Source organism: Phoca vitulina, unplaced genomic scaffold, assembly GCF_004348235.1.
Source record: "Phoca vitulina isolate PV1807 unplaced genomic scaffold, GSC_HSeal_1.0 scaffold8, whole genome shotgun sequence".
Taxonomy (NCBI): Eukaryota; Metazoa; Chordata; class Mammalia; order Carnivora; family Phocidae; genus Phoca; species Phoca vitulina.
This window is the reverse complement of record NW_022589711.1, coordinates 48,287,190-48,299,375: the sequence shown is the minus strand read 5'-3', so window position 1 is coordinate 48,299,375 and position 12,186 is coordinate 48,287,190. Positions and strand designations below refer to the sequence as shown.

Below are 12,186 nucleotides of genomic sequence, written 5' to 3'. Positions count from 1 at the left end.
CATTGGTTCTCTCAGGGAAAAAAATGAAGAGGCTAGGGGTCAAAGGTAGGAGGAATTCTTTTCACTGTTACTCCATTTTGTACATTTTGAATTTTGAACCATGTGAATGTACTATATACTAGAAGACAAAAAAACAATAAAAACACCTAATATATATTGTATGTTGTGCACTTTCTCTCCAGTACACTACCATAGTTATTTTACACTGGAAAGGGAACTCTTACACATTGACTATATATTAAAGTATCTATTGGGGCGCCTGACTGGCTCAGTTGATAAAGCACATGATTCTTGATCTCAGGGTTGTAGGTTTAAGCCCCATAATGGATATAGAAATTACTTAAAAATAAAATCTTAAAAAAATTTTATTGAACACCAAATGCCATGTACTAGGTGCTGTGAATAACAGAAACATTTAAAAATGTGGACCCTGTCTTCGGGGTAAAGGTTAAGTGCTTATGCATTATTTGGGCGGTACAAATTCAGATTAACCAAAATGAGGTAACATTCTGGAAGGAGTTAGGTAGAGGATTCGAAGTAATACAATATGATGTATTACCTTGCTGGCCCTCTTTGAAAATGAGCCATGACACAGCAGCTTGCTTGGTAGATAAATGCACTCAGTCTTGGAGCATCTGGCTGGCTCAGCTGGTAGAGCATTAGACTCTTGCTCTCAAGGTTGTAAGTTTGAGCCCCATGTTGGGTGTAGAGATTACTTAAAAATAAAATCTTGAGGGGCGCCTCAAGTCGGTTAAGCGGCTGCCTTCGGCTCAGGTCATGATCCCAGGATCCCGGGATTGAGCCCCGTGTTGGGCTCTCTGCTCAGCGGGGAGCCTGCTTCTCCCTCTGCTCCTCACCTTGCTCACTCTCTCTCACGCTCTCTCAAATAAACAAATAAATAATAAAAAATAAATAAAATCTTGAAAAAAATGCACTTTTTTTTCTTGTCCTCCCCAGACACACTGTTTGGAGAAACCATGCCTTGGAAGGAAGATGGAAAGGGAATTTCTCTGTCATGCTCACTTAGTCTACTGTTTTCAGTTGGCTGAAGTTTGTTCCCTGGGGAGTAACTGCCCCCCACCACTCTACTTCCAGGATGCATCACTTAAGTCCTCCCAGCAGCCAGTGGGAAGCCAGTGCCTGCCTTGCTCAGTGCAATGTTTCACTGGAGTCCAGAAGTGATAGAAAGAGCCAGAGATTCTAGAAATGCAACTGGTCAGCCCCAGGCAGAGCAAGGGACTGTGGGTCCAGAAAGTAAACAAGGCCAAGGAAATCTGAGGAAGCACATAAAATGTATCCATTACACAGACATAAATACCTGAACATATAAATTAAAATGTTAAGAGTTAAATAATAAGACTACAGTAAAAACCACTATCAGTAGGCAATACATGATTAGGTGAGTTCAGAGGAGGGTTATCACTGTGTGATTGAAGATTGAGGACCACTTCCTGGAGGAAGCACATTGAATTGATCCTTCAAGTAGGCAAAGCACCAAAGTAACTCATGAGTTAAGATTTCAAACTATGGCCTGAAAGCACAAGATCTGGATGCCAGCGACTAGATCATAGTTGAATGTTTGAAAGGATAATGGGGGGGCACCTGGGTGGCTCAGTTGTCGGGCGTCTGCCTTCGGCTCAGGTCATGATCTCAGGGTCCTGGGATCGAGCCCCACATCAGGCTCCCTGCTCGGCGGGAAGCCTGCTTCTCCCTCTCCCACTCCCCCTGCTTGTGTTCCCTCTCTCGCTGTGTCTCTCTCTGTCAAATAAATAAAATATTTTAAAAAAATAAAAATAAACAATAAAGGATAATGGGAGGGGGCTTCTGGGTGGCTCAGTCTGTTGGGTGTCCGTCTCTTGGTTTTAGCTCAGGTCATGATCTCGGGGTCATGGGATCCAGCCTCAAATCCGGCTCCACACTCAGCACAGAGTCTGCTTGAGTTTCTCTCCCTCTCCCTGTGCCCCTCTCCACTGCGCTCATGCTCTCCCTCTCTCTCAAATAAACCTTAAAAAAAAAAAAGAAAGAATAAAGGGGGGTTCCACAGGGAAAAGAAGGTTGGGACCATATTAGGGAGCTGAAATTTTAGGCTAAGGTGTTGATATCATGGACAAGTGGATTCACAACAACAGGTTTCTGAATTCACATTAAAACAAAATGAAAGCTCCCAAAACTCTCTACCAGGGCCCACACATCCTTGGTTTATCTCCATCTGAAACCATCTGGCCAACCTGAATGGTCTCAGCAAACCCAAAAGATCTTAAAGACTGTATTCACGCAGTGATTTTCTTCTCTTCCTCCACATCTATGTAACATTTCCTCAAAAACTCAGGCCTGAGTTTTTTTTCAGGTTGTTTTTTTCTTTTCTTTTCTTTTCTTTTCTTTTCTTTTCTTTTCTTTTCCTTTTCTTTTGGTTTTGTTGTTTAAAAATTTTTTCTTGGGCGCCTGGGTGGCTCAGTTGGTTAAGCGACTGCCTTCGGCTCAGGTCATGATCCTGGAGTCCCTGGATCGAGTCCCGTATCAGGCTCCCTGCCCGGCAGGGAGCCTGCTTCTCCCTATGACCCTCACCCCTCTCATGTGCTCTCTCTCTCTCTCTCTCAAATAAATAAATAAAATCTTTAAAAAAAAAAATTTTTTTTCTTATTGTGGTAAAATACATATAACAAAATTGAACACCTTAACAATTTTTAAGTGGACAGTTCAGTGTATTATATACATTCATAATATTGTGCAACCATTACTACCATCCATCTGAAAACAAACTCTGTACCCATTAAATAGTAACTTTCCCAGCCCCTGGCAACCATCATTCTATTTTCTGCCTCTTGGTTTGGTTCTTAAGTACTAGAGATCAGTCTATTTCGTTCCTGTGGTTTTTCTAGCCAAAACCTACTTTTCTTTTTTTTAAATTTTTAAGTAATCTTTACACCCAGTGTGGGGCCCAAGATCACATGAGATCAAGAGTCACATGCTCTACCAACTGAGCCAGCCAGGTGTCCCAAAACCTACTTTTTTCATAGAATTCAAAACGGTAGGATCAGGTGTCAGCACAAGAACTTAGTATCAAAGTGGAAAAACTTATTTCAGAATGCATAAAATGTTAAAATACTTTTTACCTCCTTTGTAATTTTGATTGTTCTAGATTGAAATTTAATAATACAGGAGTACACCATAAATGATGCACATGACAGCTAAGCCCCAGGATCGAGGCAGCCCTGTAGTTTGTTTTCCAAGCCCTATGAAACTGCTATAGAAATGAATGGATGGGGGCGCCTGGGTGGCTCAGTCATTAAGCATCTGCCTTCGGCTCAGGTCATGATCCCAAGATCCTGGGATCGAGCCCCACATTGGGCTCCCTGCTCGGCAGGAAGCCTGCTTCTCCCTCTCCCACTCCCCCTGCTTGTGTTCCTGCTCTCGCTGTGTCTCTCTCTGTCAAATAAATAAATAAAATCTTAAAAAAAAAAAAAACTCTCCACTGTGTAGGGATAGAGGGTACATACCTCAATATCATAAAAGCCATTTATGAAAAACCCACAGCGAATATCATTCTCAATAGGGAAAAACTAAGAGCTTTACCCCTATGGTCAGGAACACAGCAGGGATGTCCACTATCACCACTGCTGTTCAACATAGTATTAGAAGTCCTAGCCTCAACAATCAGACAACAAAAAGAAATAAAAGGCATCTGAATCGGCAAAGAAGTCAAACTCTCACTCTGCAGATGACATGATACTCTATGTGGAAAACCCAAAAGACTCCACCCCAAAATTGCTAGAACTCATACAGGAATTCAGCAAAGTGGCAAGATATAAAAATCAATTGCATTTCTATACACCAAAAATGAGACAGAAGAAAGAGAAATTAAGGAGTTTCTCTCCCATTTACAATTGCACCCAAAACCATAAGACACCTAGGAATAAACCTAACCAAAGAGGCAAAGGACCTGTACTCAGAAAAATATAGAACACTCATGAAAAAAATTGAGAAAGACAAAGAAATGAAAAAACATTCCATGAAAAAAAAAAACCATTCCATGATCATGGATTGGAAGAACAAATATTGTTAAAATGTGTATGCTACCTAGAGCAATCTACACATTCAATGCAATCCCTGTCAAAATACCATCAACTTTTTTCACAGAACTGGAACAAATAATCCTAAAATTTGTATGGAACCAGAAAAGACCCCGAATAGCCAGAGGAATGTTGAAAAAGAAAAGCAAAGCTGGCGGCATCACAATGCCGGACTTCCAGCTCTATTACAAAGCTGTCATCATCAAGGCAGTATGGTACTGGCACAAAAACAGACACATAGATCAATGGAACAGAATAGAGAGCCCAGAAATGGACCCTCAACTCAATGGTCAACTAATCTTCGACAAAGCAGGAAAGAATGTCCAATGGAAAAAAGACAGTCTCTTCAACAAATGGTGTTGGGAAAATTGGACAGCCACATGCAGAAGAATGAAACTGGACCATTTCCTTACACTATACACAAAAATAGACTCAAAATGGATGAAAGACCTCAATGTGAGACAGGAATCCATCAAAATCCTTGAGATGAACACAGGCAGCAACCTCTTCAACCTCGGCTACAGCAACTTCTTGCTAGACACGTCACCAAAGGCAAGGGAAACAAAAGCAAAAAATGAACGATTGGGACTTCATCAAGATAAAAAGCTTTTGCCAAGGAAAGGAAACAGTCAACAAAATCAAAAGACAACCAACAGAACGGGGGAAGATATTTGCAAATGACGTATCAGATAAAGGGCTAGTATCCAAAATCTGTAAAGAACTTATCAAACTCAACACCCAAAGAACAAATAATCCAATCAAGAAATGGGTAGAGGACATGAACAGACATTCTTTTTTTTTTTTTTTAAGATTTTATTTATTCATTTGAGACACAGAGATACTGAGAGAGAGAGCATGAGCAGGGGGAGAGGCAGAAGGAGAGGGAGAGGCAGGCTCCCCGCTGAGCAAGGAGCCCAGTGCAGGACTCAATCCCAGGACCCTGGGATCATGACCTGAGCTGAAGGCAGACGCTTAACCATCTGAGCCACCCAGGCGCCCCATGAACAGACATTTCTGCAAAGAAAATATCCAAATGGCTAACAGACACATGAAAAAGTGCACAACATCACTTGGTATCAGGGAAATACAGATCAAAACCTCAATGAGAAACTACCTCATACTGGTCAGAATGGCTAACCTTAACAAGTCAGGAAACGACAGACGTTGGCAAAGATGCGGAGAAAGTGGAACCCTCCTCACTGTTGGTGGGAATGCAAGCTGGTGCAGCCACTCTGGAAAACAGTATGGAGGTTCCTCAAAAGGTTAAAAATAGAACCACCCTAGGACCCAGCAATTGCACTACTGGGTATTTACCCCAAAGATACAAATGTAGTGATCTGAAGGGGCACCTGCACCCCAATGTTTATAGCAGCAATGTCCATAATAGCCAAACTATGGAAAGAGCCTAGATGTCCATCAACAGATGAATGGGTAAAGAAGATGTGGTAATATATATACAATGGAATATATATATAATGGAATGTTACGCAGCCATCAAAAATGAAATCTTGTCATTTGCAAGGACGTGGATAGAACTAGAGGGTATTATGCTAAGCAAAATAAGTCAATTAGAGAAAGACAATCATCATATAATCTCACTGATATGTGGAATTTAAGAAACAAGGCAGAGGATCATACAGGAAGAGAGGAAAAAATGAAAAAAGATGAAACCAGAGAGGGAGACAAACCATAAGAGACTCTAAATCTTAGGAAGCAAACTGAGGATTGCTGGAGGGGAGGGCAGTGGGGGAATGGGGTGGCTGGGTGATAGACACTGGGGACGGTATGTGTTGTAATGAGCACTGGGTATTATATAAGACTGATGAATCACAGACCTGTATCCCTGAAACAAATATTAAAAAAATTAATAACATGATTTAAAAAATAAAAATAAAGAAGAAATGAATGGATGGAAATTAAGATGGACACACTAATGCTTCAGCAAATCTTGACTTTAAACTGCACGAATTGTTCTCGTCCTCATTCTTGAGGCCTCCCCTCCCTTTCACTTGTTTTTCTGTAGAACCTTTTGTTCCAAGAACTGGGTGATGTAGATACTTAGTAATGAGACCTGGATGGCCCATGGCAGCGCTAGTCCTGAGACCACCTTGAAAACATAAGAAACGTGGGGACAGCACGTACCAGATTCCTGTCGAAACTGCCCAGATCCTGTAATGCCTACCGAATCCCTCAGCCTTTTGCCCTGGGCAGGCTTGCAGTCTTGGAGGCATCAGCCTGCTGCAGGCTCCTTCAGCCCGGCGAAGCAATAAACTATCTTCCTTCTTTATACCCAAGTTCTGTCTTTGCCTTACAAATTTCGGTCCCAGAACACAAAAAGTCAGTTTTGGACAACACTTAGAAGGGAAGGCAATCCTAAAACAACCTATCTCTAGGCCTCAGACTTCAGAAGGGGTGTGTCAGAGAAGGCAGTGGCAGTGCGTGTTAAAGTTTGCGAATTCTCTGGCCACATCCTTTCTAGGAGATCAACCTAGGAGATGCTTCCTAAGAACTCTAGAAAGCGACCTAAGAGGTTTGGTACAAGATAGCAGAAACAGAATAGTAGCCTGGGGACTAGAATTTTTATTTATTTATTTATTTATTTGAGAGAGAGAGAGAGAGAGAGAGAGAGAGCATATGAGAGGGAGGAGGGTCAGAGGGAGAAGCAGACTCCCTGCTGAGCAGGAAGCCTCATACGGGACTCGATCCCGGGACTCCAGGATCATGACCTGAGCCGAAGGCAGTCGCTTAACCAACTGAGCCACCCAGGCGCCCTAGCCTGGGGACTAGAATTTTAAGAAGAGGGAAGAATTTTTAAAATTTCCGTTTGGTCTTTAATTTGTCTCGAGGCTTCCCTTCTTCTGCCAGAGATCATCCTCACGACACTCAAGAGTTTCCGCAGCGAAAGGCACTGCAACGCAAGGGGAGGGCCCTCCACCGGGCAGGGAGCGGGCCGGGGCGGGGCGGGCGGCGCTCACAGGACCCGGAAGTCCCGCCCCGCCGAACGTCAGCTGTGTCGGCCCTTGGGTCGTTCTCTGGGTGGGAGGGGCCGTTTGGGTGGGCAGTTGTGTCGTCACTAGCCCTTGTCGGGTTGCTACGGCACCACTGCTAAGATTAGGTATTTTTGGCTGACCCAAGGAAGGGGACTGTGGGCTCAGAGCGCCGGTAAACGGCTCCAGGTGCACGAAAGCTGGAATGTGGGGGCTCGCGTGCTGCCGCCACAACAACGGTAAAACGGAAGTCCTGCTCCCGCGCAGCTCGGCGTCCGGGCGGAAACAGCATTCTTCTCGGAGCTAAGGCCCCGAAGCTTCGGGCCTGGGCGGCCTCGGGCTTGGCTGCCGGGAGCTAAGGGAGCACCCTCAGCTGGTAAGAGGGAGGAGGGGAACTTGGCGCGTACCTCCCGCCGCGCGGGAGAGCTGGAGCGCACTGCCAGCCTTGCCACAACGGTTGTGTTAATGCCTCGGAGCAGCCTAGGTCTCCCGACGGAAAGGTTCGTTTCCTTACCCGACATTTGTCTTAAACGTGGATAAATACGCCGCCTTCCAGGGTAGTCCTGTTTCCCTGGATCGCAGAGCGCCTTTTTGCTTCAAGACGTTATGTGATGCTCCAGTCTCTGAATTCTGATACGCTGCTGGGCATAATATTAAACACAAAGGTGTTTATTTCCTTTCTTCGTAGTTGGGTCGGAAATAAGATTCTCTCTCTTTCAGGTATTGATGTTGAGCATGCCTTTTTAGCATATTAAAATGGCTGTACCCAAAACCGCCATCCCCTCCTTGTCGGAATGCCAGTGCCGCATCTGTGTGGAAATCCTAATCGAGCCCGTAACACTGCCTTGTAACCACACGCTCTGTAATCCATGCTTCCAATCGACTGTCGAAAAGGCGAGTTTATGCTGTCCCTTCTGTCGCCGCCGGGTCTCTTCGTGGACCCGATACCATACCCGAAGAAATTCTCTTGTCAACATGGAACTGTGGGAATTAATCCAAAAACACTATCCAAAGGAATGCAAGCTTAGAGTTTCTGGGCAGGAATCAGAGGAAATCGGTGAGTAAAACCCAGCGTGCGTGTTGTCTGAAAAATCAAAATCCTTTAAAAAGTGAATCACCACTAATCCATTTTCGAAAAGGATAAAAAGCCGATTAATACTTGTCTAAATTTTTCTCGGGGATTTGGGTTTTATGGGCCCCAACATGTTGATTGAGGTCGATGGTAACATTTTGTTCATTGTTAGAATGCCCAGGCTGTGTTCAGTTGTTTGTTGGGTTGAAAATGACAACAAAGAAACAAACCCAGAAGAATGGCCCACATGGAGCCTTCAGTCATGTGAAAGTTATATAAATATTCACAGATAAGCAGTAGTCAGTCAGTAGAGCAACCCCAGAAGTACAAAAAGCATTGGATTCCTGTATTACTGAACTCCATAAAGAACTTTCAGTTCTTTTTTTTTAAAGATTTTATTTATTTATTTATTTATTTACACACACACACACACACACACACACACACAACACAGGCAGGGGGAGCAGCAGGCAGAGGGAGAGGAAGAAGCAGGCTCCCTGCAGAGCAGGGGGAGCCTGATGTGGGACTTGATCCCAGGACCCCGGGACCGTGACCCGAGCTGAAGGCAGTGGCTTATCCAACTGAGCCACCCAGAGGCCCCAGTTATTTCCTTAACTTACTTGATTACAGCACTACATCTCCATTCATTTAATTCTTCCCTTAAGCATGCAGTGAACCTCAACTAGCTTTCAGTGACCAGTTCCATCTAGTTCAGTTATTCTTATTTAAAGCCCTCCACCCTGTAGACTCAGCAGCTATTCACTGTGCCCCATACTGAACACTTGACTCTAGCACACTTAATGTGATCAATAAGCCACGCAGTGTTTCTTGTCTAGGCTTTGAATATGGTGCCTGTGCTCTGGTGTACCTGGCGTTTTTTGGGAATTACTTTTATTGTGCTAAATATATATAACATATTTGCCATTTAATGATGTTTTCAACAGTAGTTACACTTTATTAAAACTGCTTTATTGATATCTGCACATAGAATTGATACATTTAAAGTGTACAGTTCACTGGTTTTGGTATTTCACATTAGGTTTTTCAGAATTGTAAAATATATATAGCATAAATTTTTTTTTTTTTTAAGATTTATTTATTTGACAGAGAAATAGCGAGAGAAGGCACACAAGCAGGGGGAGTGGGAGAATGAGAAGCAGGCTTCCAGCTGAGCAGGGAGCCCGATGTGGGGCTCGATCCCAGGACCCCGGGATCATGACCTGAGCCGAAGGCAGACGCCCAACAACTGAGCCGTCCAGGCGCTCTTATATAGCATAAAATTTGCCATTTTAACCTTTTAAGTGCACAATTCAATGGCAGTAATTATATTCACAATGTACAACCATCATCACTATGTTTCCAAAACTTTTTTTTTTTTTTAAGATTTTATTTATTTACTTGAGAGAGAGCATACATGGGGGTGGGGGAGGGGGGGGGTGGGGAGAGGGAGAGGGAGAGGGAGAAGCAGAGTCCTCGCTGAGCAGGGATCCTGGTGCAGGACTCCATCCCAGGACCTTGGGATCATGACCTGAGCTGAAGGCAGACACTTAACTGACTGAGTCATCCAGGTGCCCCTCCAAAACTTTTTCATCACCCCAAATTCTTTAACCATTAGGCAGTGACTCTCCATTTTTCTCCTTTCCCATCCTTTCTTCGCAAGTGTCTGTTGACTTTGTGTCTGTGAAATTGCTTGTTCCAAATATTTCATACAAGTGTATTCATACATTATGTGATCTGTTGTGTCCGACTTCTTTCAGTTGATGTTTCCAAGGTTATACACGGTTGTAGCATGTATTAGTCCTTCATTCCTTTGTAGAGCTGAATAATGTTTTATTTTATGGATTGTATTATATTTTGTTTATATCTTCATCCATTGATGGACATTTGAGTTGTTTACATCTTTTGGCTATTTGAATAGTGCTGATATAAATATTCATGTATAAGTATTTGAACATTTCCTGTTCTTTTGTGTATGTACCTAGGAGTGGAAGTGCTGGATCGTATGGTAATTCTTTTTTTTTTTTTTAATAAAGGTAGAAAGGATAAATTCTTTTAAAAAGATTTTATTTATTTGTCAGAGCACAAGCAGGGAGAGCTGCAGGCAGAACAGGCAGAGCAGGCAGAGGGAGAAGCAGGCTCCCCGCTGAGCAAGGAGCCCAGTGCGGGACTCAATCCCAGGACTCTGGGATCATGACCTGAGCTGAAGGCAGATGCTTAACCGACTGAGCCACCCAGGCATTCCTCATATGGTAATTCTATGTTTAACTTTTTGAGGAACTGCCAGACTTTTCCACGGGGCTGTGCCATTCTGCATTCCCACCTGCAATGTATAATGGTTCCAGTTTCTCCACATCCTCACCAACACTTATCTTCTGGTTTTTTGGTGTTTTTTATTTTTATTTTTAAAATAGCCATCCTAGTAGGTGTGAAGTGGTATCTTAGTATCTGTGTCTTTTTTATTTATTTATTTATTTATTATTTTTAATTTATTTTTCTAGTGTCTGTGTCTTTTTAATTGTGGTAGAGCATGCATCACAAAATTTACCATTTCCACTGTTTTTAAGTGTACAGTTCAGTGGCATTAAGTACAGTCACACAGGTGTACAATCATCACCACCATCCTTCTCCAGAACTCTTTTCATCTTCCCAAACTGAAACTCCATACCCATTAAATAGTAACTCTCCAGTTCCTTCTCCCTCCAGCCCTTTTAACCACCATTCTACTTCCTGTTTCTATGAATTTGACCACTTTAGGTATCTCATATAAGCAGAATCATAGTATTTGTCCTTTTGTGTCTGGCTTAAGGTTCATCCATATTGTAGCATGTGTTAGAATTTCATTCCTTTCTGGGGTGCCTGGGTGGCTCAGTTGGTTAAGCATCCAGCCCTTGATCTCAGCTCAGGTCTTGATCTCAGGGTCATGAGTTCAAGCCCCTCGTTGGGCTCCATGCCCAGCATGGTGCCTACTTAAAAAAAAAAAGAATTTCGTTCTTTTCTATGGCTGAATAATATTCCATTGAATGTATTTACCACATTTTGTTTATTAGTGGACACTTGGGTTACTTATACCTTCTGGCTATTGTGAATAATGCTGCTGTGAACAGTGGTGTACAAGTATTTTTTTGAGTTCCTGTTTTCAACTTCTTTGAGTATGTACCCAGAAGGGAATTGCTGGATCATATGCTAATTCATTGGGGTTTTTTTGAGGGACTGCCGTACTCTTACATTACCACTAGCAATGTGCAAGGACTCCATTCTTCCATATCCTTGTCAGCACTTGTTACTTTCTTACTTTCTGGATTTTCCTTTGTTTTGTTTTGTTTTATTTTTTTATTTTTTTTTTTAAGATTTTATTTATCTGAGAGAAAGAGAGAGCGTGAGAGAGCACAAGCAGTGGGAGCAGCAGAGGGAGAGGGAGAAGCAGGCTTCCTGCTGAGCAGAGAGCCAGACATGGGGCTTGATCCCAGGACACTGGGATCATGACCTGAGCTGAAAGCAGGCGCTTAACCCACTGAGCCACCCAGGCGCCCCTGTTTTGTTTTTTTTAAATGGAGCCATCCTAGTAGGTATGAGATGATGTCTCATTGTGGTTTTGATTTGTATTTCCCTAATGACTAATGATGTTGAACATCTTTTCATGTGTTTTTTTGCCATTTGTATATTTTCTTTGGAGAAATGTTTATTCAAGTCTTTTTTTGCTCATTTTTTAATTGGGTTATTTGGTTTTTTGTTATTGTTGAGTTGTTGGTGTTCTTTATATATTCTAGATGTTAACTCCTTATCAGATATGATTTGAAATATTTTCTCCCATACCATAGGTTGACATTTCACTCTGCTGATTGTGTCCTTTGATGCACAGTAGTTTTTAAGTTTGATGTAGTCCTATTTGTCTATTTTTGCTTTTGTTGCTTGTGGTTTTGGTGTCATATCCAAGAAATCTTGGCTAAATTTCAATGTCATGAAGCTTTTTTCCTTTTTTCTTCTAGGAACTTTATAGGTCTTATATTTAGGTCTTCAATTCATTTTGAGTTAATTTTTTAAATATGGTATGGGGTAA

General features: G+C 42.5%; 1 protein-coding gene across 3 annotated transcripts in view; it reads left to right on the top strand.

Annotated features, from left to right (window-relative positions):
• The first annotated feature begins 7,093 nt into the window (after positions 1-7,093).
• The window catches only part of RNF168 (ring finger protein 168), a 43,514-nt gene continuing 38,421 nt past the window's right edge, over positions 7,094-12,186 (top strand). The window contains exons 1-2 of one of the 3 annotated variants that reach the window (XM_032406808.1): positions 7,095-7,433; positions 7,778-8,114. In XM_032406808.1, the coding sequence (XP_032262699.1) occupies positions 7,814-8,114 (301 nt within the window). In that variant the 5' untranslated portion in view covers positions 7,095-7,433; positions 7,778-7,813. Of the gene's footprint in view, positions 8,115-12,186 lie in introns of all 3 variants that reach the window. The other 2 variants (XM_032406807.1, XM_032406809.1) reach the window with 2 other exon arrangements.